We start from the raw sequence: 24,577 nt of genomic DNA on the forward strand, positions 1-24,577 counted from the left end.
GCCTCAGACCAATTCAATATAAAGGGATTAAGCATCAAATTCTTCACCTTCTTTTCTCCTTCTGATTTTGTTCAAAGGGCCCGCACAGCACAGTGAATGCATTATTATAAAGATTAGATTCATGGCATTATATTTCAACAGCTCTCTCAGTGTCAGGATTTTTTGAACTGGAGGCAAGCTTCATGCGGTTACTGTTGCTACTGTACTGTTAAATTACTGTATGGTATAGTATTAGCACACATTCTGCACATGACTTCTTTAAGCTGAACTTTTATTACAAATACACTGAAATCAGCTATCTTTTTAACTCAAAGCATTCACATAATTATTGCTAATACAAAGCATGTAATGAATGACTAGACACAACTGCTTCCAGGTCCTTTTTTTCCACTGTGACATCAAGCATGTCAAATCATATTTTTCATCAGTCCCCTAATTGGTTTAACGAGGAAGTCCTATTTTGCATTGTGGAACTGGCCCCTAACCGGATTTCACCACCCTTCCTCCCTTTGATGGCCAACATTCATTTTGGTTTTGTTTTGTCATGTCTGCTGTGTCTTTCAGCAAACCCCTAATGGATCTGTTAGTGATGCTTTGCGCAAAGTATCACCTGAACCCATCCAGCCACACCTTAGAGCTGGTCACCGCCAATAGAAACCACATCAAGTTCAAGCCCAACGCTCTGATAGGAACTTTGGAGGCAGAGAAGATCCTAGTTAAACCTAAAGGAGTGGAGGATAAGAATAAGAAGACAGGCCCTCAGATGCCTGAGGTACTGTACACGCTTGAGACATTTTCCTGTCGGATAAATATTTGCTATTAATGCTCTTAAACTTTATATGTATTACAGTACATCAAAGTGGCATTTTCTGTATTCTCCAGGCAACTGTTCGGATGGTGATAAACTATAAAAAGACTCAGAAAACAATACTACGAGTCAATCCTCGAGTTCCGCTGGCTGAACTCTTACCAGCCATCTGTGAGAAATGCGAGTTTGACGTGGAGACGACAGTGCTGTTGAGAGATGTCCAATCCCTGGGCCCTATGGATTTGTCCAGTTCTCTTAATGATTATGCGATAAGGGAGGTTTATGCAAGAGACACAAAAGGTAAGTACTGATCTATTAAAAGATCAAGTCTGCTGCATATTCTTGCGTGACATTTTGTGCTTTAGCATATTGACTATGCACTGTTCTTTTATAGCTCTTCAGCTTATTCATTGTGCGTTGTATTTGCTCTGCTCCCAATCTCACACTTGTTGACTCTGCAGACCAGCCTGCCTGTCCTGTGTGTCCAGCCTCACCGACTCATGCAGGTAGTTCAATCTGTGTGCTATATGAAATATATATCACCAGCACTATCAGAATTCTGACTAAGGTCATCTCACAATGTTATTCCTTGCAGGTACAGTTACACCGAGCAAAGATAAAAACCAGAAAGAGAAAGAAAACAAAGGCCTCTTCAGCATGTTTAGAAAAAGCAAAAAAAAACCTGAACAGGTAGGTGTTTTTCAATAATGCAACAGTGTTTAATTTTTGCCTATCTTAAGATTTACTGTGTCATTATGTACAGATACTGCTGTATTGGCAAATCAGTTTTAGTGTACAGAGGGAGGGTTGTTTGCTTAGGTTTGCCATTGGTTGACATGCACTGTGCTTTTTCGGGAAACAGGCCTCTTATCATGTTCTGATTGGATGTTTGTTTTTTAAAGGCAATGACAGCCAGTGCCCCAGCTTCTCCAGTCCTCGTGAGCAAGCCTCGACCCCTCAGCATGGCCTTGCCCAGCTCGAACTCTTCTCCGTTCATCTCCCCCACGATGCCCACCGATGTGCCAAAGAAGAGACGAGCACCCCAGCCCCCGATCCTTGTGTCCCAGAGCTGCCCTTCGGACCTCAGCACTCGCCAGAGACTCAGCTCTGAACCTGAGGCCCAACTGGACAGCGACCAGGTGAGTGGACCGATTATTGACAAGACTCCTCTCCAAACATTTATCTGTATGAATGTTCATTCCGTGAACGATTTCTGTGTTTAGATGTGTTGATTATATTACTCAGTAACATCTTGTTGTCATGTAGATGTCTGGTTTAAGTCGCGGCTCCTCAGCAGAGTCTTCGCTGAAGAGAACCAAACGCAAGGCTCCTCCACCCCCCACATCCCCTAGTGTTGCTGTCCAAGACAAAGCTCCTCTAGATGGGAATTTGCAAGGTTTGTCTTTGTTTACATTTCTCCCTATGTTTATTAGTGTTTGATATTAGAGTCATGATCACTCTGCATTCTGCTAGCCTGATGTCTGTCTTTATTTAGATTGTTTCACTGCCGGGAAGAAAATTTAATATTTCTCAATGTGTGATATTTAGACATGTACTTTGGTCTCAATGTCAACAACTAAACACCATAGCAAAGCAATGCCTTTGCAAACATTGCAGCTTAATGCTAGTCTTTTAATTTCATTTGGCTCTTGTGCCACCTAGTGGTCATTATAAAACAGTAACCATTTGAAACTGAAGGAATACAGAACATTTGCGCTTTTAGGACTTTATGTTAGAGTGAACAGTTATGATCTTTTGGAAACTGCATGCTAGTCAGAGAATGGAACACGATTTCATTAAGTAGGCTCTTTGCTTAATCTTACAGACTCTGAATCATCAGTGGAAAGTGAATAAGAATCTGTACTGCACTGCTCCTGCTGCCATCTTCCTCTACCTGTCCTGTGCTGCCTCTCTCATTCCTTCAAACCTCAAGCATGTCAACTCCTGTCTGTGATTGCCTACTTCTTCACTTGCTCCTCCACCTGCTCTTTACCTTTTGTGTCTACATGTATTGACTTTCTTCAGGCAGACTTTCTTTTTTCTTTGTGTATCTCCTCTTTCAGTAAACAGACTCATGCCATCTAGCTGGAAATGCTTAAGCAATTCATGCTTATACAAATACTGTAAAATGTCTTGTCTCACAGCCATCAAACCATCAAATGTACATTTTAAACTTGAGAAAAAAATACTGTTTCAATATAAGCTCAAACACTCAAAGGCTCAGTGTTCGCACATTCCAAATTACTGTTTACCTAAATTCCTCAGTATTCCTCTAAATATCTACCTTTTATTATAGTTGTTGAATGTAAAATTCTTATTTGTGTGTTCAAGGTTATCTTATTTATTTATTTTTTTTACATTTTGACCAGAAAGTTTGCGAAATTGTGCTCCTACTATGAAATTGAGTGTGTGTAGTTCTGGCTGTTGCTCAACTGTTCAACTGTTTGTCTTAACTTGTTTGGAGTATTAAATGGGTGTGGTCTGTCATATCAGTACTATTTAGATACTGTTGGTTCAATATATTAATTTCACTTTCATAGACTTTGCTGTGATTGTCTAATCACGTCTGGCACTCATTGTATTGTCTCATGTGGTAAACCTCACTAATCCTGTACACTCAGAAGTGTAATACAAAAACAAAGTATCTACAAATACTCTTAGTAATCTTACTCTGATAATCAGACATACCATTTTATTTTGGGATTACATTATTGAAGTGATAAACATAGGAGCTAGATTATCTAGAGCACTAGTGCACTTACAGCCTTAAATAATGTTTTTTTTTTTTTTTTTTTTTTTTTTTTATAAATTTGATATATTTTATATATATATGTTTTTTTTTTTAACAAAGTGCATTCTAATCAGCATTCAATCAATCTAATCATTGCAAAAAACATAGTGTATCTCCCACAGATGACCCCTAAAGATGGCAGCTTTCTTGTGAACTATTCTTTTTATTTTTAAATCATTGGAAGATGTTTTTACTTCATCTCTGTCTCTTATCATATGCCTCTGTCTTTCAGTTTCTTGCATTCTTTACATGTTTGTACAGTGTTATTGCGTCATGCACAGTATCACACAGCTCCTCTGTTAGCTATTCTGTAAGAGGGTCCAGTCCACCCACTAGCAGCATGTCTCCCAGTTCTCGTTAATAAAAAGTGTCGGCATAGAAATTTGACTGCTCTCTGCATCTATACACCAGCATCTCCCTCCACTCCCATTGCTCCTGATTTTTCAGCTCACAGAGAACGATCACTGGCTCTTGCTGTTCCCCCAACATCCCAATGCTGCTCAGCTGATATAGAGATCACAGGCTGAAGCTCTAGCTTTGTTTAAGTAGCCTTGAATATTCCTTCTGCTCTCTGCTCCTCTGTGTCACTCTCCCTTGAAGTGCTGAATGAAGAGCTAGACATGGGAGAATGAGATGTTAAAAGTTACTAAAAAAAAGTTAAATGTTACTTCATTAAGCGGAATTCAATCGCAAGAAGTATTTATTGGAAAAGATGGAAGTGTTTACCCATGAGTAGGGAAATTAATATTTAGGATACTAACCAACAGCTTTCAATATCAAAGTTTCCTGCTAACAGGGGTGAGGGACGGCTATACAATAATTTGATTCTATTGAAGGAATTAGAGTTAAATTAGAGTTAAACAGAGAGTATACGTTTATGTTCAGTTATTTATACATTACTGGCAACAGTCTGACCTTACCAATGTGAATTTAATGTGATTTTGAATAGTCCACTGATCACCTAGCAACATTTCACCTGTAACGCCTGTTTGAGTCAATGGACAATGCCTTCACCTGAGCTTCTCTTTGCTGTTGTTTTACAGAGGGTGCAGCTACTAACACACTGGAGGAGATTATGGAGCAAGAGGAGACAACTGCCTCCGTAATCTCTGGAACTGTGAGTGACACCCAGGGAGAGGACAGCAGTCTCAACTTGTCAGCTGATGTCTCATTGCACTCCCCGTCCCCAGACACTGAGATACTGAGCACGCCGTCCATCGAGGGCAGCGGGGAAGATCAGTCTGGTGATCTGTCCTCAGATGGCAAGTACGAACTCTCGTAAGATTTCCCATAGCTAAGCCATGTTTTTTTCGATGGTATTTGCAATGCTTTGAATGCACCCTGTTTGTCTGCATCCTATAGTCAAATGCAGAGTGCAGTGAATGATTCTGCAGAGCACAATGATCCGAGGACAACTGCTGAGACGGACTCATCTCAACTGCAAGATATTGGTGGGTTTACACTTGGATTATACTCGCATTCGTCATGTCTGTTCAAATATTTCAAACATGACTACAAATATATTTTTTGGAATTTGCCATAATGTGCTTTTTAAGTTTATGTGTGTTGTTGTTCCTCAAAGTAAATGAAAACAAGTTTGTCTTAAATCACAAATGCTTTTGGTCTACACAGATAGTGGTCCATGTCAAGTTGAAGATGTGAGTCAGCAGCCCACATGTGAAGAGTCCGCAACTGAAAGTGTCAAAGGTGAAAGCAGTACTGTATGTAGCGCCCCTCGCTTACTGGCCCAGCCTGTAATGCAGGATGCAGAAGCACAGGTCTCTGTTCAGGCAAACACTGAAACCCCCTGGGAGGAGACTGACAGGTTGGAGAGCCTAATGGCCACCAGCACATCATGCCCCACTGGAGAGGATGCTCAAGTGCAAACTGATTTCACACTCCCTATGCCTTCACAACAACACAGGGACAAAGTTCCTTCCTCAGCTAAGCCACCTGGCTTTGGATCTGTCGGGGAGAAGAGAGATATGGCCACTTTCACGGAGGAGCTGAACCCCCCTGACCTCAAACCTGCCTTATCTCACACCTCAGAGACCTCATCATGCCAAGAGTCAACACCGTGTGCCCCTGCTATAACAAAGGCAGCTTCTGTTTATGCCACAGACTCTGAGCCAAAGCCCAAGCCTTCCAACGAGCTGACAAGGGACTACATTCCCAAAGTGGGGATGACAACATACACTATCGTGCCTCAGAAATCTCTGGAGAAACTGAGATACTATGAAGTTGAGCTGACACTGGAGTCCCCTGCTGCGGCTCTAGAAAAGGAAATAGATATTGTTTCTCTTCAGCTGGAGGAGTGCAGCATGGCACAGAAGGAACAGCCGGAGCCGGAGGTCTCAGTGGAACAACCAGAGCTGCAGTCTACAACACCCAGGGACGACTCATTGACGTCTAATAGCACTACTACTACCCAGAGCACTGTTAACGGAAGTATACCAGAATCCACTCATTCCCCGTTGACACCAACAGGTTTACCTGCAGCAGATGACAAGATCTCATTACCATCTAATGGGGGATCCCAAGCAGGTTCACCAGCAGAGGTCAAGGAGATGAAAATTCCACCCGCAACTAAACCCAAGCCTGGTTCTTTCCGCTTGGCACAGCACAAAAGAACACCTGGGTATTATGTAACTTCAGCGGCAGTCAAGAGTGCCAGTGCCAGTCCTGGAGTTGGCCAGAGGGAGGCTCAAGGAAGTCTAGAGAGAGCAAAGCTGCCACCTCCTCCTCATCCACCTCCTGTGCAGTGTCAAGAGGAGACAACAGGGGGCACTCACGTTGAGCCGAGCCGGAAAGAGGATGACAACAAGAATGTACCCGTCATGCGAGTGACTAGGCAAAGCAGTTTGCCATCTAAAGAGCCAGCTTTAGGGTTAAGCTTGGACAAACTGAGGAGCTTTGCAGCCCCTAGACCCTATTCTCCCACCACCCCGTCCCGCTTTGCCCAGGCGGTGTCCTCTGCTGTCAAAAGGACCCAGTCCTTATCCCATGGGCCAAAGTCACCTGCCTCACCAGGGTCACCTCCCTTCTCTCCAGTTGCAGGTCACTTTTCAATCAAAGAGTCAAAAGGATTTTCTAAGTCCAAGGTGAGTTCTGTTGCACGTACATGTTATATAGCATAGCATTTTTATATTTAAATATCTAACACAAGATGGAAGCAGCAAAGGACTGGTCTCCACTCTAATCTCCACTGTAACTGCAAATCGATTTTTTACATTTATTCATAATAGTTCCTGTGACCCTTTGACTTGAAACAGTTAGGGCTTTAAGATGAACTGTCTGCTATGTTCCCAAGTCCACTTGGGTCAGCACTGACAATGACACAAATTATTAATATTATTACACAGTTTTTTGTTTTGTTTTGTTATTCTAATGCATTAGCCAATTTAACCTGTATTTATCCTGGTTAATCCCTTTGGAATCAAGTATCTCTTTTACAAAGGAGATCTGGTGTAGCAGTATATCAGTTATTAATAATAATTCATAGACAATCTCAGAAAAGAATGAAAGAGAAACAGAAGGGGAGAGATGGAGAGCTTAGAGAAAGAGGAGATAAGTGGCACAATCCTAAATAAACTTAAAAGTATTGACAGTGTTTGATTGATTGATTGATTGATTTTATTTTGACAGATTTTAAAATACACATAGGTTTGAAGGCCCTTAGGCCACAACCATACACATATAAAATTGTCAAGGAATTCAACACACAATAAAATCAAGAAGGCTTATTTCCATTGTGGTCTTCGTAAGTCCTCGTAACAGTGTCCACTACATTTATCTTTCATAGTCCAAACAACTATTTTAAATTCAGTAAGAGTAACCACTTCCTTAACTTAATTCTTTCTGCAGGCTGTTCCACGCAGAAGGGACAGAGATCATGAAGGCTTTATTACAAATCTCTATCTGAGCTTTAGCGATCAGCAGAAATTACTCTTGGGATTTAAGACTATACTGTAATCCACATTTTCGTGTAAAGTAAATACAGAAGTAGCTTTTCCATTATGCCCTTTTGAATTATGGTATAACTATGACTGCACCTAAAGATGGCCAATCAGCCCTGGCATGCAATGTACAATGATGAGTGTTTTTAACACGTCTCAATTCAGTCTGCTGAACATATCCAGCATGTGCAGACACTGACTTGATATATTCAATACACAAAACAGACTTTGAATGAAATACAGGTAAAAAAATGTGTTTCTTAAATATAACCTACCTTCACGCTCATGCCTTTACTGACATCTAATAACAAACCAAAGTACATCCTGATCTAATAGACCAATAGTGATCAACTTGACCTTCATTGTATTCTGTTCAACAGTATTGAATGCCTTAGATCAGGGATAAGCAACCATGTGCTATGGAGGGCCCAGAGTCTCCAGGTATTCATTCCAACCAAAGACCATGGCTTTCTTTCATTGAAATACAAGTTTTTGTTATAGGGACAACAGTGAGGCTGACTACATGGCCTGAATTGTAACTTAATGGAATAATGCGTGGATGCACATCCAAAGTATGTTTCACAATTGGTGCTGGTGAGAAAAAAAAAAAAAAATCTGTCAAAAAAAAAGGATTGTCTGATGGCATGATCGCATGATGTAATGCAAACCCATGCATTATTATTATTATATACTAAAGAGACATTTCCCTTCACACAGGAGGTTTTGCGTCTAGCCTACATTTTGCATTATATTGTGCAGACAATCCGTCTCTTTTCTCTGCCAAAGAACTGTGTCTACAGCTCATCCCTCCTCTTAAACACCTTGACCTGTGGCACTGTCTGCTTCCTGAGAGCCATACGTAGTCTAAGATGAAGCTGTAGAAACACTGTAGCTTCATGATGATAGAATCTATAGAGCTCTCTTGCCATGTTTAATCTTGAAGGACTCTGTATTAGTATACAATGTTGTTCTGCAGGTGCTTAAAATACCTGTAAAATAGGTACGGCAGGGTGTTCTTTCTTTTTGCTGCTTTATGTTGACTGGCACACTCAGAACTCAGTCTTCAGTGATTGCACGGTTTGTGTCTCTTCTCTGCCATACACAGGAGAGTGACAACAGAGAGGTGGATGGAGACAAAGGCCCCACACTACAGGGAGGAGTGGTTGAACCAGCATCTCCTGGTGGGATTGTTCAAATGGAAGGAGAGAGCAATCCGCAGCAGTGCCTTAATCCTTCTGAAAATATATCATCTACTGTAAGCAAAATACAACATATTGATGTGTGATTGTTTGAAGATGTTGTGATGGTTCCTTGTGGAAAATAGCAACAGTCTGATATATTACTGTATACATGCTTGGACAATACAAATGCACACTGAAAAAGAAAAAAATGAACATTATTGTATCTTGTTTCCTTCCAGGAAGAGCCCGTCCTGTCTTCTATGTGTTTGCCAGAGCCCATTAGCCCATGACACACAAGTAGAAGCTGGCTTTTGTTTTACCTCTTTTGGTCGTCTCAGCAACAGTGTACATATGAAAAGAGGATGTGTTTTGATGATTATTAATTGCTGTAATTTGATTTTATTTTCTCACACCATATGTTATCAAGTAACGTTATTCTTGGCTGAACTGCATATTTTAATGCTTCTATTTTATTTTGTGTGATGACTGTCATGCATTTAATGCATCACTGGTGTGAATGGACAAGACATATTAATTAAGAACCATTCTATAAATTATTAGACTGAATTACTGAGTTGTAATATTATTGAGTTTATCCAGAAAATTCACTATCTTAATAATACTGGATATGTGGTACTTAACTTTCTTAGATTACTTCAAATCTATATTTAAGTATTACACACTTGGTTTTGATGAAACTATGTGCAGACACACACTGACATGTACAGTAGGACAAGTAGTGTTGTTATGAATAAAGGTTTTATCATTAAAGATGCCTCACAACCATTGCTCTCATTGCCTGCATTTTATACATAGACCTTACAGACTGTCTTTCGTGCATCAACTGCCGAAAACAGATCCTTTGGTGTTGTAGCCTGCTGAATATTGTACTCTCGGCAACAGGCACGTGCTGGGGGGGGTTGGGCTGCTGCTAACTTTCTTAGCCCAGTAGCTCGGATTCTCTCATTCGCTAACATTATTTTTTCATTACAAAATAGAAACAGGTGCGCTTCTTCCAAAAGGCTACTTTATAGCTGGGTGCTGGACTTCAATGATCAGAGTTCAAGTTGGAAAAAAAGCAGCACACCAATATTATAATGGAAAAGACAAAACAAACAGACGTTTATTTTTTGGCCATGACTGCTAACACGTTTCGGTAGTACACCTTCATCAGAGCATCCTTTTATTGTCATTATTTTTTCATTATACATATTATATAGCGAGTGGCTGCAAGATGCCAAAGAGAAGGTAAATCAGAAGGCAGCTAGAGGGACTCAAGACAACAGAGAGGCAGACTGGGGAGTCAGACAGTGGCAAGGAAAGCTAACTTAACTTCATATTCATCATGCAAGGGAAAAAAATAAATGAACAGGCATAGAAAGTATAGTATTGTTGCTGAATGACACGAAATAAACTGAATTAGACTTATTACCCAGGTTTGAGTGTGTGTGTGTATGTTTTATATTTTAATTAATATTCACTCCAACCCAGTTGGGGGGCTATATCAGCATGCACTTATGCCCCCCAAACCTAGGTGGCTTCAGGTTGATGCGGGCAAAAGAGGTGCCCCCTTTTCATTTTTTGCCCCTGCCCCTTAGAGTGTCTGTGTACGCCACTGCTCGGCAAGGTACACAGGTAAGACGTGATGTCTGTGTGTGACGCAAAGCACGTCGCCTCAGTAGACTGTAACACCTGTCCCACACGTGTAGACAAGGAGTGCCATTCCTGACAAGACCAGCGATATGAAGACCAGGGTGCGAGGCTCAAAAAGGCAGTTGCACTTAAGCAGGCATGAGGTAAGAATTATATCAACTCTAGTAGGTTATGCTAATCAAAAAGTCCACAGAGCCTAGTTGCCTTTCATTTCGAGCAGACATTGAGTCTGTATTCAAAAAATAGCTGTAATCTATTATAATGATTGTGGGAAGGAGAGTGCAGAAAGGGGAACAGTCAGCATTCTCACTGTTACATCCTTTTTGCTGCAGTTAGACAATTTTTTTAATAGCATCTGGGAAATGAAAACTAGCCATGCTAAGAAACACACTCTCTAGACGGTTGTACATCTCCAGCCTCATCAACATAGTTGTTTGACCTATAAGGTCCTGAGGAGTGGGACACCCGGACTTAACTTTGGCATCTTATAACTGGAAATATTTCGACGCTGTTTATAATTATTACTAATAGCCTTAATATGTGCACTTGTTGAAATTCATTAAAGGTCATGTTTCTCCAACACAGCCATGCACGTTTATAAACAATGGATAGCCTACGTAGGCAAACCTCGTTGATGTTCAATATAGGCAATTCCTCCTAGCGTTTACTCGATAAGGAGGGATCTGGTTTATAAAAATAAACGCAACTCATTTCACGTTAACACAGCCTGCATTTGTCCGGTTTACTATAACTATGAAATTTCAGTGGCTTACAAAATTGTCAGCGTTAATTTAACTCTGAGGGGTTAAATTAACGCTCTCAGGGACTGACAGTGTGTCTCACAGTGTGTCTTACTTAATAGTGAGTTTATAGTGACCTTATCATACTTAATGGTGTTTCTTTTAAATCATACAGTATCACTATAACATCACTATACTATCCATATAGGGACTTATAGTTTTGGCGTGGCATTTGTATAGTATCTTTCTGAAATTATAATGGAATTACTATTTTTCTTTTTCATTAGGGCTGAATGTTCAGCTTATCTAGTACTGTGCAATTTATTTAAAGTGCATTATCACAAGTACCAACACACTTTACAAAAGAGCATATCACATATAATACTAAATAATATCATATGAGATAGTATAAAACAAGGATGAAACAATGCAAAGGAAATAAAACAGTACATAAGGAAGACAAATGTTACATGATATCGGATATTGGACCAGCTAGACTATTTAGGTTACACCATAGCATTTAGAGAATAAGTATGTTTTAAATAAACAATAAATAAACATAATGATGACAACATGCATTAAATACAGTACATAATAGCTGTGTTATTTAACATTAAATGCTCCAGGGAATAGTACTTTAAAGTACAGTATTTTTCTGTACTTTAAAGCCAAGACACTTGCAGGATGGAGTTTCAGTAAAAGTGCTGAGTAACATTGACCTGTTTTGTCACAAGGCTTTGCCTATTACTGTAATCCAGCAGCATGAGTTGTTTTGGTTGTGCAGTCATGCACACAAAACCATACACAACCATACAAGCTCTGATGCAGCATAACAGCATCAGAACTTTATTTCAATGAAACTTCATAGATTTATTTAGCAACATACAGCTGTATACTAGTTCCCCATACATGTTATCAAGTATTAAGTATTACTATTGCTATTCTTTGAGGTTTCTCGAGGCAGCTGGTGTGAGGCCAGCTGAGGCAGGACAAGTGGTCAGACTGCAGAGTAAGTTGTGCTGTAAAGGTCAAATAAGTGAGACAGTGTGTAATGTGTTCAGTGTTTCTAATGTGCAATTATGTTTCTACGTGACAGTCTAAGAATAACTGTTTCTAGCATGTCCATAAGTGAGCCCCACTTGAATGTGTGGCTTAAAATATATTTAGGGAGTGTGCGCTAATGACAGCATTTAGCAAAGGATGTTTGCCTGATTTAAAAAACAAAAAAACAAAACATGATCATATATTGACCGTAAGCATGATGTCAATGAAAAACGATGTTGGCACAAAATCCCACAGGCAAATGTTGATGCCAGCCATCTCCTCATAAATTCATGTTAGTGCCACAGCCATGTTACAGTACCTGCTGAACTTGGGAGGGGTTCTCATATAAGAACTTGAGCTTATTGAATTCAGGTCTCACATGTCACTCATAGCAAAGACAGAGGAGAGCACTGTTGTAGATTTGTTTATAAAAGAGGACTGTTCATCCTCCTGCATGTGAAGTGACTCAAAGTAAGCTATCAGAATGAAGTCCAAGTTTTACAGTTTACCGTCTACATTTCTGAAATGAGAAAAGTTAATATTCTTGCATATGATCAATAACATTCGTGGTGAACTTAGTACAACTAGGCTTAACTCCTGGTTCTGAAGGACTGAGCACATTTTCCTACATTTTTAAGTTCACCACTAGGTGGAGAGCTTCTATCTTGGTGTGTAAGGAGGACATATTTTGGGGACAGTGTTCATTGACTTCCATTCATTTTGGATACTCATTCACTTTCATTCACTTATATCTGTGGCAGTTACCTCAATCTCAATAGCATTTAGCATATTTCAGGTTGCTTTTCAGATCTTCAAAATGGATCGACTGTTGTGTTTTTAGTGCTTGAGACCGGCTATTGTCGTGGTTGTTGGTCGCTTGGCTGTCATGCCTATCATGTTGTGCCATCAGTTGTAGTAACTATGTCAGAATTGTCTAATTCATTTCTCCATTTCTATCTGGATCCATTGTTTTTTTCACCTGTGTCACTATTGAATGGAATTTTTGAATCCTGTTTGCCAATCGTTTTGTTTTTAAAATGAAGAAATGGTGAAATAATGTACGTACAAATAACATATAATGAAGCTATTACATATTTGTATCCATTATTGAATTTTTAACAAATATTTTGCTAACAACCATCACACATTCTGAAATGTGTTAAGTGTTTCCCATCGGTTGGTGATGTCAGTGAAGAACCTAATAGTTTTCGGATCATCTATATCTATTTATCCCAAATTTGCATTGAGATCAGTGATGGCTCGTCAGACTCGTCAGAGAGAGTTCGCTGCTACTGGTGATGTCATTAATGATCCTCCATCTTTCCTGATTGGCTGGTTTGATATCTGTTGATCCCACAGTTGCATTAATGATAACAAATGATGAACCCAGTATGCAGGACTTCACTGATAAATGTATCCTCACACTGTATGAAAAATGTAAGAGCTAACAGGTATGTAATGGGTGCAGGATGTAACCAATGAGCTGTATGTATTAGGCTTTTGTTTTTGTTTTCATAGAGCCAAGTAGGTCACGGCTTATCACAAAAAATATGTGCTTGTTAACAGTAGCCTTTGCTAAACAGGAATCTCAAAACATGTAGGTTTCCAGTTTAAAATGTAACTTTTCACTCTTATTTTGCTGAGCAGGGGATTTGCAGTTTGATCCCCAGTGGAGGTGAAGGCATTGATGCAATGTAGCTGACTGCATGTAAGTGATGCCTGAATCAACTTTGACTTTGTAAAAACTCTTTATAGTCGGCCACATTGTACACATATGAGATACATCTTAGTTGTGTTTATTTTATTTGTTAGAATTATCACTTTTACACTTTCTTTTCAAACATAGAAAAGTGGAGCAGAGCTCAGTCTCTCTCTCTCTCTCTCTCTCTCTCTCTCTCTCTCTGATTGTTTGTTTGTATCTTTCTAAAGGGAGTTAGTCTTTTGACACTAGTGCCAACTAACTGTCACGGTTGACGAGTGTGTATGTCCTCAGTAATATGGGAGTTTTTATGCCTCCGCGCCGGCGATAGCCGTGGCTGGAGGCATTATGTTTTCGGGTTGTCCTCAGATGACGTACGTCCCATTCTCGTGAACGCGATATCTCAGGAACGCCTGGAGAGAATTTCATTACATCTGGCACAAATGTCCACTTGGACTCAAGGATGAACTGATTTGGTGGTCAAAGGTCAAGGTCACTGTGACCTCACAAAAGACATTTTTGGCCATAACTCAAGAATTCATACGCTAATTATGACAACATTTCACACAAATGTCTAATAGGATAAAATGATGAAGTGTTGACATTTTATATCCAAAAGTTCAAAGGTCAACTTCACTGTGACGTCATAATGTTTTGCTTACCACTGTAGCTGAGAAAACGATCTTGGGTCATTCTACAAAAACGGCGGAAGTGCTGTTACTTACTTTTGCAGACACCAAAATCCTTTAAGTTGACCTAATAATAAAATAAATAAGTTTATTGGCGGAGGCATACAACTGCGAGGCAGTTACTTCTAGTTTTTTCTGTTGTGTGGGTAGCTTTGAAATAACTATGGAGAGACATTCAAGGCGAGGGGGCAGTGTGGATGTCATGCACTTTAGGCCTAACCAGGTTGGCTTGGGTCTTCTTGATTTTTGCTGTGTGTGTGATGTTGTCATCAGCTTACCCTAGATGTTGGGAATTATTGGAAACTTTGAATGTACAATTGATATATTTGGGTTTGATACTTGAACCTGTTATTGGTCAGCTTCACAGACAAAACAGGTGGTGAGCATGAAACTAGCACTAAGCTCGTTTTCTCTTGTTTTTTGATCTCTCCATCTTGTTTATCTATATATATTTAAAGAAAGAAAAAACAGAAAATACTATACCACTATACCTAAGAGCTCTTGAGCCCATATTTTAATGCATAGGTGAGATAATAAGACTTATGACAGACATTACCTTTTTTCTTCACAAAAACTCTGTGCAACCATTCTCATACATTATAAACACAGAAATACTATCTCCCCGACATGTTGTCCAGTGTTGGGGTCGTCATTGTGGCTATGTGAGACACTGTAGCATTAACTCCCTAAAATAGATTTGGCTTTCATCTTATACTAATGTAATTAGCATTTGCATTGACTGATACCACAAGAATGTGTTCCAGGCTAGGGGTTATTTCTGGCGCTCTCATGCTGCCCGGTCTTAGTGTCCTTGTATCAGTCTACTGTAGGACTTCAGCTGAACCATTTGTCTGCCCCCATCCCCCTACCACTCTCTGCTCTCCCAACATCGACCTCTACCATTGCTTTAACAGCCTAATATTGACAGTGTTGGTTTAATCTCTCAACCTGCAGCATGGAGGCAAAGATTTGTCTGCTGTTCAATTGTTTCTCATGTGTCTGTGCCATGCTTTGTATGTGCATTTGTCTCCCTAGAGAAAGGCCTTTTTTATATGACAGTGCTTAGGTGAAAAGGTAACCCAAGCCAGGTGGAGCTGCGTTATTGTGACAGGCCAGGTAGGAGCCAGGTACATGTCATGGAGAGTGCATTAATGGAGACAGACAGACCCAGCTCATACAGTTCAGTCTGATTTCCATCTCTCTTCTAGAGATTCCTCAATAACAACAGAGACACAGAGGCTTTTTTTATTCTGTGAATAAAGCCACATCCTATGAATGAATGCTCTCCATATTTAGGAAGCTGTTTTGTCTTTTATATACAATTTAAGTCGTTTTACATTCTGAGATGCAACATGACACTATTTTCTGAATTCTGTCTATCTCATTTTGAAAGATAATACAACTGGGTTTTGACCACTGCATCAGCTTGTCATTTTACCAAAGTAAACAGGTCAGTACTGGAGATAAGCAAAGGCTGTCATATGTTAATGAAGTCAGCCTTGTCCAGCCTTAACCCTCTGCTGCCTGCCAGTCCATATCTCCAGTAGCCTGTCAGCCCCTGGTCAGACTCTGTTACACATTACCTCTCAGATAGATGTTATCATCTCAACCATCCCCCACATGGAGCCTATCACTGAATGACACAGCCCACAACACAACCCAACCACTCTGCCTGGGCTGGCTTCTCTCTACAACCACATGCCTTCTACAGAGTTCTAAGTTTAAAGTGCAATTGGGATCCCAGTGCGAAGTCCGTGACAAAGGAACAGTTGGTTTTATAGTACTGGCGGCCCTCCCGGACTCATTACTGAGCTAAGTTGCAAACAGCACCAACAAAGACGAACCTTTTGTGTAAGTGTGCTTCCTGCCTTCCAGGTTGCAAAGGGAACAATACCTAAGAACAAAAAACAAAAGGAGGGAAAATTAAAAGCAAGAACATAGAGCAAAAACAGGCTTGAAGATTTCTAAAACTAGAGGGGGCCGAACAAATTTGTGGATTATAATACGCCACTGTGTCAGAGCAAGGAGGACTCTTTTGGGAGTCATTGCGTTAAAAATATCTTTATTGTGGTGGATCATGTTTGGGTAGGAGGGATCGTTTTGCCCCACTGGGCCAGCCTCGTGGGCAGCAGATGAGCAGGAGAGGCTTGTGTGTGTGTGTGTGTGTGTGTGTGTGTGCTGTGCTGTGCTGTGCTGTGCTGAGCTGTGAGCAGAGGAGCCCCGCCAGCCAGCTTGCTCTAAATGTGCTCTGCACACACTCCAGTCCAACAGCTCGTCTCTTCTCTCTGCTCCAGATGATGCCTTGGATTTAGCTGGCCCACATGAGTGATATGAATAACACACTGGACGATATACACACTTCTGGAAGCCTCGGAGAGAAAGCAGAGATTTTTCAGAGTGGTAAGGGTAATGTGAGTGGCTTTCCCAGCCCAGCCCTCATCCCTTTACGTGCTCCTTTACTACCACCAAATGCCCAGAAGACCAGGACTACTCTCTGCAAGGGGAATAGGTATGACTCATTTTTCATTTGGACTTGGCATGAATGACAGAGATCTGTTTCTCTGATTGAATTAACTTGAACCAAAACTTAAACCGTTGTTTTCTACTACAGCCTTAAACAGGATATATGTATATACTGTATATAAGTTGATACTGTAACTCACTACTTTAAGGTTAATGTTTAACATATGTAATTAGAGAGCACATACAATGTGAGCTCTCCTGCAGAAGAATAGTACACCCTTTGTAATTACAGGAGCAGGGCACAGCAGGTCTAATCGAAAGCTGTAGACTTTGTACCTGTAAACACTATTGGCTTGATCCATACACAACTGTCAGAGAGTTGTGATGCATTATTTCAACAGTACAGTTAAAGAACTGGAATCAAATCAAGCACCTGTTACTTTGTGGGAGATAATTAGTAACTCAGTAACTGCTGTGTTTACAGAGCAGTAAAGAAAATGTCTGTCTGAGAGCGACTACCTTGTGGAGCTTGAGGCCTTCTCATCTGCAAGTGTGCTAAAGCTAAATCTGAAAACATTTCTCATCTTCTTATGATATCACTGGAAAATGTGACTTTAGGTGCTTTTGTCAGCCTTTCTAGTCCCACAGCTTTTCTTTTGCTTGATTTTGATGTGAACGGATTAAATGGACATGCTCGATGCGTTTTAGAAGTAAAGAACAAAACATGCATCATGGCTGCTCCCTCATGTCAAGCACCTGTAGATAAGAGGGATAAGACACAACATCCCAAGTCACAGGAGGGGAATGGCCATAGTTATGATATAATTATAAAAATTATAATCTTTTGAGAGTATAACAAAACATCTCCTTTACCAATTGATTATGATATGGCTCGGTTGAGATATGGCTTACTTTCAGCCTGCCAGCAGCCCAAGAGCTCTCTGTGTGTCAGTCAGCTCCTATATTATAGTGTTGAGGTGAAGGGCAGCTCTCATGTGCATTATCTACCATCTTATCAAATGTCTGTTTGTCAGTGAGTGGGGTGTGTCGTCTGATCTGAGAGCAGGAGGGGGCCATGCTGAGATGGCCTTGTGTTTCTGTCAGGTCTGTCTGAGGCTATCACCTGCTCCATTATACTGCACCGCTCTCATGCACACGGGACACGTATTCTCCACAACAAAAGTACCAACAATATCTTGGATCTGCAAAGCTTTGCTCTCAAGCTACAGCAAGGGTATAGGCTGTGAAATCTGATGTCTCAGGTAGACACTAAAGATCCCATGACTTGCTGCAGGCCCCCTCAGCTGCAGACAGTCCAGACTCAAGTCTAATACGTCGTTACAATGACACGGTCTGGACTGACTTTTGCAGGCGAGATAGGGAGACAGGGAGTCATATTGTTTGTATTAAGCAGACAGTTTCTCTCTTTCTCTCTCAGTCTGTCTCTTTTTTTGTCCTCCAGGAGCAATAAAGAGGGAGAGGAGTCACTGGCTTCCCCTGTTCCAAACCCTTTTCCTGAACTCATTCCCTCAACCGTCTCCCCCCTCGTCTCTGAATGTTTATTACCATGGACCAAAAGCAGTGGAACTCAGGTGAGCGTTTGTTCCATTTACTACAGGGGTGTTTCTGACATAAAGAGGCGTATTATTTGAGAAAATAAGGCCTCTGTGTATCCTTTTCCATATACAACCCCAGTTAGAATAGTCATGTAACTCTAACTGCCAGAAAAACAGCCACAGGACATGTGTAAATTCATGCATAGCTGCATCGTGTTTGGCTTGCGATTTGTCTGAAACTTCAGGGCATATGGAGGTGGAACCAGTTGTGTGAGTATGGAAATGAGGTGCAGTGAGGGGATGAAAATGCCATGTCAGCATACTCAAACGATCCACGCACACTGTGCTGCTTGTTGCTGTGAGATCCCAACTTTGTACCTGCATGCTCTAGTTTCTAAACAGCGTCAAAATGGGCAGTGCATGTGGCCTGGACTGGAACCAGCAGTAGATACTACATTTGTAATGTGCCACTTTCTGTGATTATGACTTGTGATATCCATGAAATACCTGGCTCAGTTGTCCCACAGCCACCCTTGCAAGTTTGTTTTAGGGTGTGTGATCTGAAAGGCGTCAAATGCGGGGGCGTACCTGCTAGCACTGGATAAGCTTTCACTCCAATCTGGATCCTGAGCCAATTCAGGTAGCTCTCTGTACCTGGAATTCCTGCCTTCACAGGACTTCAGGGGGCGAATAGTTGAAATCTTTTTTCTCTTGTGCCATAAAACTTGACTTTGTTCACCAAGAACCACTGACAAAACTGAGTAGGTCTCTGATCCTTTGATCAGAATTTTCATTAGAAAGAAAATGTCAAAACTATATTTTGTGATTTTCCTTGTTATGAAAGAATTTATTTTCTGATTTTGAGCATTTTTGTTAATGCCATACTGTCTGCGTTCTCCATTCATAACTGTTGTCACTCGCCCCTGCAATCTGATTTTGATTCAATCTACGATAACCTGCATTAATGCAAAACCAAAACACAGGTGAGGCAGAAATGATGATGGAGGATTGTTTACTTTATTTCCACTTTTTTAACTAAGTGCAACTCAGGGGCAAATGCATAATTCTGTGCAACAAATTCGATTAGGTTTGTCCCCATGTGTGATCTGTAGTTTATGATTTATGAGTTTATACAGAACTCACTGCCTCATGCTAAAAAGGGAGCACATTCATTATGTTGGAAAGCTAACAATTATGGGTATGCTTCAAAAGTGCATGGGTTTCAAAATGGAATCTTTTCTATACATTTTCCCAGGGCTGTTAAGTCAGTCTGGTTTGTCGACCACTGAATATTCCCTGGAGGTGGATCCTATACGCCAAAGTTGATTTCAATTACTCAGTATGTTTTTGTGTGTGTGTGTGTGTGTGTGTGTGTGTGTGTGTCTGTGTGTTCTTGCGTGCACGCGTGTGTGGTAGCAGCAGGGGGCAGCTCAAACCTATGACTCATAGGAAAGGTTGAAATTACAGAGCTCAGCACTAACCAAGGACTATCAGTGGCATTAGACTTCCCTTTGCTTTTAATGTTTGGCTTTCAGGCTGAGAATGAGAAATACATACTGAAAGTTTCAGCATCTACTTTCTCACTCAAATGATCTGCTTTTTTCCAGAGCCTTCCATTGTGTTGCATTGCATGCGGTGTGATTTGCGATAGGAGGGTAATCAAATTGTTACTTGTTCTTCTGTATGTAGCCTGATAAGATGCCCAGGAGCGGTTGATTATCTCTCAACACTGGAGTGTCTCCACTTGATATACAAAGTCTCAAATGAGCCCTTGTACTCTGTTCCCTCCTCACTCAACTTGGGATTCACATCAGAAAATTAGTGAGTGATTGCCAATTCTCCAATGCTCTTGCCAGTCTATTGTTCAGACAGGTCAGGGATTTGCACGGATTTGGCATTTTCTTTGATAGGTGCGAGATAAATCCTCCAGCTTCTCAGTGAAGGAGCAAAATGACACCCAGGTGACCTCGGTCTTCAACAGCGGAGCTTCCTTGTTCGCAAATCTCAATGTGATCCTTATGTAACTCACTGATGAGGCCTGTGCCTGCACCTCATGGGCCTGACAGCCTCTCACTTAGCCCTTTCAGCAGCAGTATTGGGAAGACAAAGGGAATATGTCAGACTGAACAGCTGTTTTTATGTCACAATCCTCATGTCACAGGGTTATGACCTCCCTTCAGTGGCACTCAAGAAACCAATGACATCATTGTTCCAGCCACGCAGCACCCAACCCCCTCAGCCACCCTTCAGTCTTCCCTATAAAGGAAACTTATCCATTGAGTTTCCCAGTGTGTGTTTGAGGGTAGTAATTTTCTCATCAGTTCCAATTTGGCTCTGTAGTCTTTGTGTGTTCAGCTCTGCATTTTCTTCAAAAATATTTTTAAGTTATTTCCTTGTGAAAATAAAACCTTGTGAAAAGGACAGACTTAGATTATAAATTGTGTAGGCTAGGCAAATGGCAGTGGCTTCCATAGTTGTGGTAATTCAAACAACTCAGTGTCTGGCTGACCAGGTTTTGGTTTTACTGGGGTTGATTTGAATGCCTCCTCTGAATTGTGGCAAGGCCCTTTGCTTGACATTGCTTTGTTTTACACAGGCTTAAAAGCTATTCCAGTCGTGAGAAACCCGTTTGCCTGAGCCCCCTGTCAGCCTTGCATTTGCAGTGTCATGGTACATTTCCATAACAAAGCCGCCAAGTCATGACTGCCACATACATCTGTGGGCAAGTAGACTCCAGATTTGCTGTCAGCACAGCAGCTTCACAGGCTCTCTCATTAGAAATAACCACTTCTAAGATTACTGCGCAATCAGTTTCTATTATGCATACTGCATTATGATTCAAGCCATGGTATTATTTTCAGTTCCTTAAGCACAGCTGAGTTGCACCTTCCCCATTGTAAGTTTTTAAGTATAAATCTGTAATGGCATCTGATATATGGAAAAATATATCCTCAAAACATACATGCAGCCAGTGTATAGTCAGGTCAACTACTTTTTGACTACTACTGATTTATAGTTATATAGGATTTTTGTGTAAATTAGGACAACTGTAATTGTTAGGACAGATCTGTTGACATGGTGAGTAAATCAGTATGTGTCTTATACTACCCCAACCGTCTCCGCCATATAACAGCCACTTATGTGTTTACCTTGTGAAATAGAATCCTCCTGCACTTTCGAGTATGACCTCAGGAAAGTTCCCATTGGCAATGCCAAGGGCTCAGCTTCGTCGGCTATAAGCCCAGCCGCAGCACCGTGTCATCGCAGATCTAACACAAACTCCAGCATCACAGTGTTTGTAAGATAAGGAAACCTGTCATGCTGCCAGGTTGTCACCGTGCAGATGATTAGGTGGTAATGCTATTCATATGGGCAGTATATTGCCCTTGTTTAAAGAGTGCAATGTCCTGAAACTATTGGCATGTCTTCATGGTGCAATACCAAAATAGACTGTAGACTGTTTTAGGTGAGGTCTAAGTAGCTGGCACAGTCTCCTCGCTCCAGGAGTGTAGTGGGGCAGTCATGCTTGGACTCTTACCAGACACCAGACACACACCCAGACAGACAATCTGCGTCCAGACGATGTTGGTGTTCAGTTCTGCCATATGACTCAGAGGGAAAGCCTGCCCCTCTAGCGCTGTCACTGTCATTTCAGATGCAACATATACTTGCTCTAGTTATGTCTAGGCAGATAATTGATGATGTCAAGATCAAATCACCACAACTTCCCCAGAGAGAATGGCAACAGGCATCGTGTTTATTGAATCCTTTGATTGAAATTTCATTAGACTTATGTATGTTTCAATTAATGTTTTTTTTTTTCTATGATTTTGCATAGCAGTTTCACAGTGATGTGATTGTGTTTTAAATCATCTAGACTCAAAATACAAAGTGATATGATAAGAGAATGGTAGCAGCAATAGTTTATTGAAAGAATAGGTGGAGTCATGCTCCGATACCTCCACACAAGGCATTCATTCATTTGTGCCTGCCAGAGTGTGTGTGTGTATGTGTGTGTGTGTGTGTGTGTGTGTGTGTGCCTTCCTGACTGTATCTCTGCCTGATGCCATTAGTTTTTATACCTTCAGTTCTTGATAATTCCTTCCACGCGATTTCTCAAAGTGTAATTGTGAGGCTGATAAATTGTCTGGGAAGCTAGTAGCTGAAGTATTTTAAGCCATTTTCAAATAATTATGCCCAGGTCTGGTGTGTTCGTGATCCCTGCATACTGGCGGGTCTCAGGCTTGTGGCTTTGACAGGGCCTGTTAGGGGTCTTGTTTGAATCAAACCCCGGTCAAGGACAGTGCGTTTGGAGCTGGCTTTGTTATGGGAGTTGTGGAGACTCTGTTATCAATCTGGCTCCATTAATTCCAATTCATTTTAGCTGTGTGATAAGTAGCAGCGTCTGCTTGTCTGTGCTCTCACAAGTCAGTGTGTTGGGTTTCCAGATAAACATGAAGTCTGCAAAGGGAGGGACTTCTTGTCTGTTCTCATGAGTGGAAAGAGAGGACAACAATTGGTGCCAAACCTCCTGGTCTAATGCTGTGAATGAGGATAATGGCAAGAGAATAATGCGTGTAATTCCTCTCACACCCAGCTGTATAGAAAATGACATGTACTCTATTTGCTCATAAGGAGAGAAGATAAAGCAGTATAGACTCAGGGATATTCTACAATGCATTGTACTGTAATAAACCGCTCTGCCTTGCTAGCTTACTAAGGCTGTATTTTGGTGGCAGAGAGCAGTTCAGTGATAACTTCAGGAACTGTTGCAGTATAACTAGTTTAGCCCGAGTAGTTTTGTAGTTTTTTTTCACATACAGATAGCTTACACACTATGACTAATATAGAAGCTACATTAATAATGGCATGCATATTATCTGGACAGGATGGTTGCCGCGATCACGTCATGTTGGATTTACCGTAAATACGAGCTGCCAACTAGGAAAAACTGTTCACATCAGCCTCCAAGTAGTAATTACAAGTAGGAAATGTGGGATTCTTTTGTAGGCTACAATATCTCCTGTCACAAATTGCCAAATTGTGTCAACACAGGCAGCAAACACTGCAGCGAATCCACCAATGTCGGCAAACCAAGATAACAAAAATCAACTTAACTTATGAAAAGCGAGTAATGTCTGCTGCAGTTAGTTTCTGTCACCCCGTTCATTCACATATGACCTGAATGCGACATTAAATTCAGCAAGCCCGAAATATTCACCAGAACAGGGCCAAATGAGACTGTATGTGTGTGGTCCACATCAGTCAATGCATTTCAGGCTCCTTGGGGACTGTGACCATTTGTTGCTTCTAAATGCATTAATAGGTTTTATGAAAGGGCTTCTGTCATTCACAGAGCTTCTGGCATCTTGAGTACAGACGCTTCTCCGTAACTGTGCTGCAACTGAACTCACTAATATAGTATTGTTCCATACAGTTCCATATTGTTACAATAGAAAGTTATGTATGTACTATACTGACATGTTTAAATAGTGGTAAGCAGTACAAAAGCATGCATATTTGACCTAGAGCCATTATATCGCTGACCACTCTTTTAAAAGTTAGTTTTATTTGACATTCATCTCTTATCTTTAATAACTACTTATGATATCCACAATGTCTCAAGCTTGAAAATGGGCGTGTCCTATAAAGACAGCACCCACATTTTCACAAGGCCTCTTTGTCTCGTCTTACAGTAAAACAGATGTGGATTGTGAATTGTGGCTATTGTGGCTGGGGGAGCAAGAGCTATTTTGGACCCCCGATTCTGTCTCTCTCTCTCTCTCTCTCTCTCTCTCTCTCTCTCTCTCTCTCTCTCTATCACATGCACACATACACACACACACACACACAAATACACACACACACAGAAACTCCTAACCCCCATCCTTCCAGCGTTTCCATATATAGCTAGTAATATCAAGCAGATGATTCTCTGGGAACATCTTCAATTAATAAAAAGAATAATCATCTCTGTGCCAATATCCTTGTCTAAGA

At 40.9% G+C, this 24,577-nt stretch overlaps 2 protein-coding genes across 2 annotated transcripts in view; both read left to right on the forward strand.

The window, feature by feature from the left end:
• Window positions 1-378: 378 nt before the first annotated feature.
• Window positions 379-9,514, forward strand: LOC139638452 (cordon-bleu protein-like 1). Its single transcript, XM_071512590.1, has 11 exons — window positions 379-772; window positions 883-1,108; window positions 1,270-1,314; window positions 1,404-1,498; window positions 1,711-1,947; window positions 2,075-2,204; window positions 4,643-4,865; window positions 4,962-5,050; window positions 5,232-6,700; window positions 8,661-8,810; window positions 8,976-9,514. The coding sequence occupies exons 1-11, from the start codon at window positions 545-547 to the stop codon at window positions 9,024-9,026; spliced, it is 2,943 nt and encodes a 980-aa protein (XP_071368691.1). The 5' UTR covers window positions 379-544; the 3' UTR covers window positions 9,027-9,514.
• A 957-nt stretch (window positions 9,515-10,471) lies between these two features.
• grb14 (growth factor receptor-bound protein 14) overlaps window positions 10,472-24,577 on the forward strand; it is a 31,385-nt gene continuing 17,279 nt past the window's right edge. The window contains exons 1-3 of the mRNA XM_071512588.1: window positions 10,472-10,532; window positions 16,856-17,070; window positions 18,487-18,616. Of these exons, the coding sequence (XP_071368689.1) occupies window positions 16,883-17,070; window positions 18,487-18,616 (318 nt within the window). The 5' untranslated portion in view covers window positions 10,472-10,532; window positions 16,856-16,882. The remainder of the gene's footprint in view (window positions 10,533-16,855; window positions 17,071-18,486; window positions 18,617-24,577) is intronic.

Source organism: Centroberyx affinis, unplaced genomic scaffold, assembly GCF_046629955.1.
Source record: "Centroberyx affinis isolate AG114_WGS23_722 - 3 ecotype Tasmania unplaced genomic scaffold, CSIRO-AGI_Caff_v1 ptg006362l_1, whole genome shotgun sequence".
NCBI lineage: Eukaryota > Metazoa > Chordata > Actinopteri > Beryciformes > Berycidae > Centroberyx > Centroberyx affinis.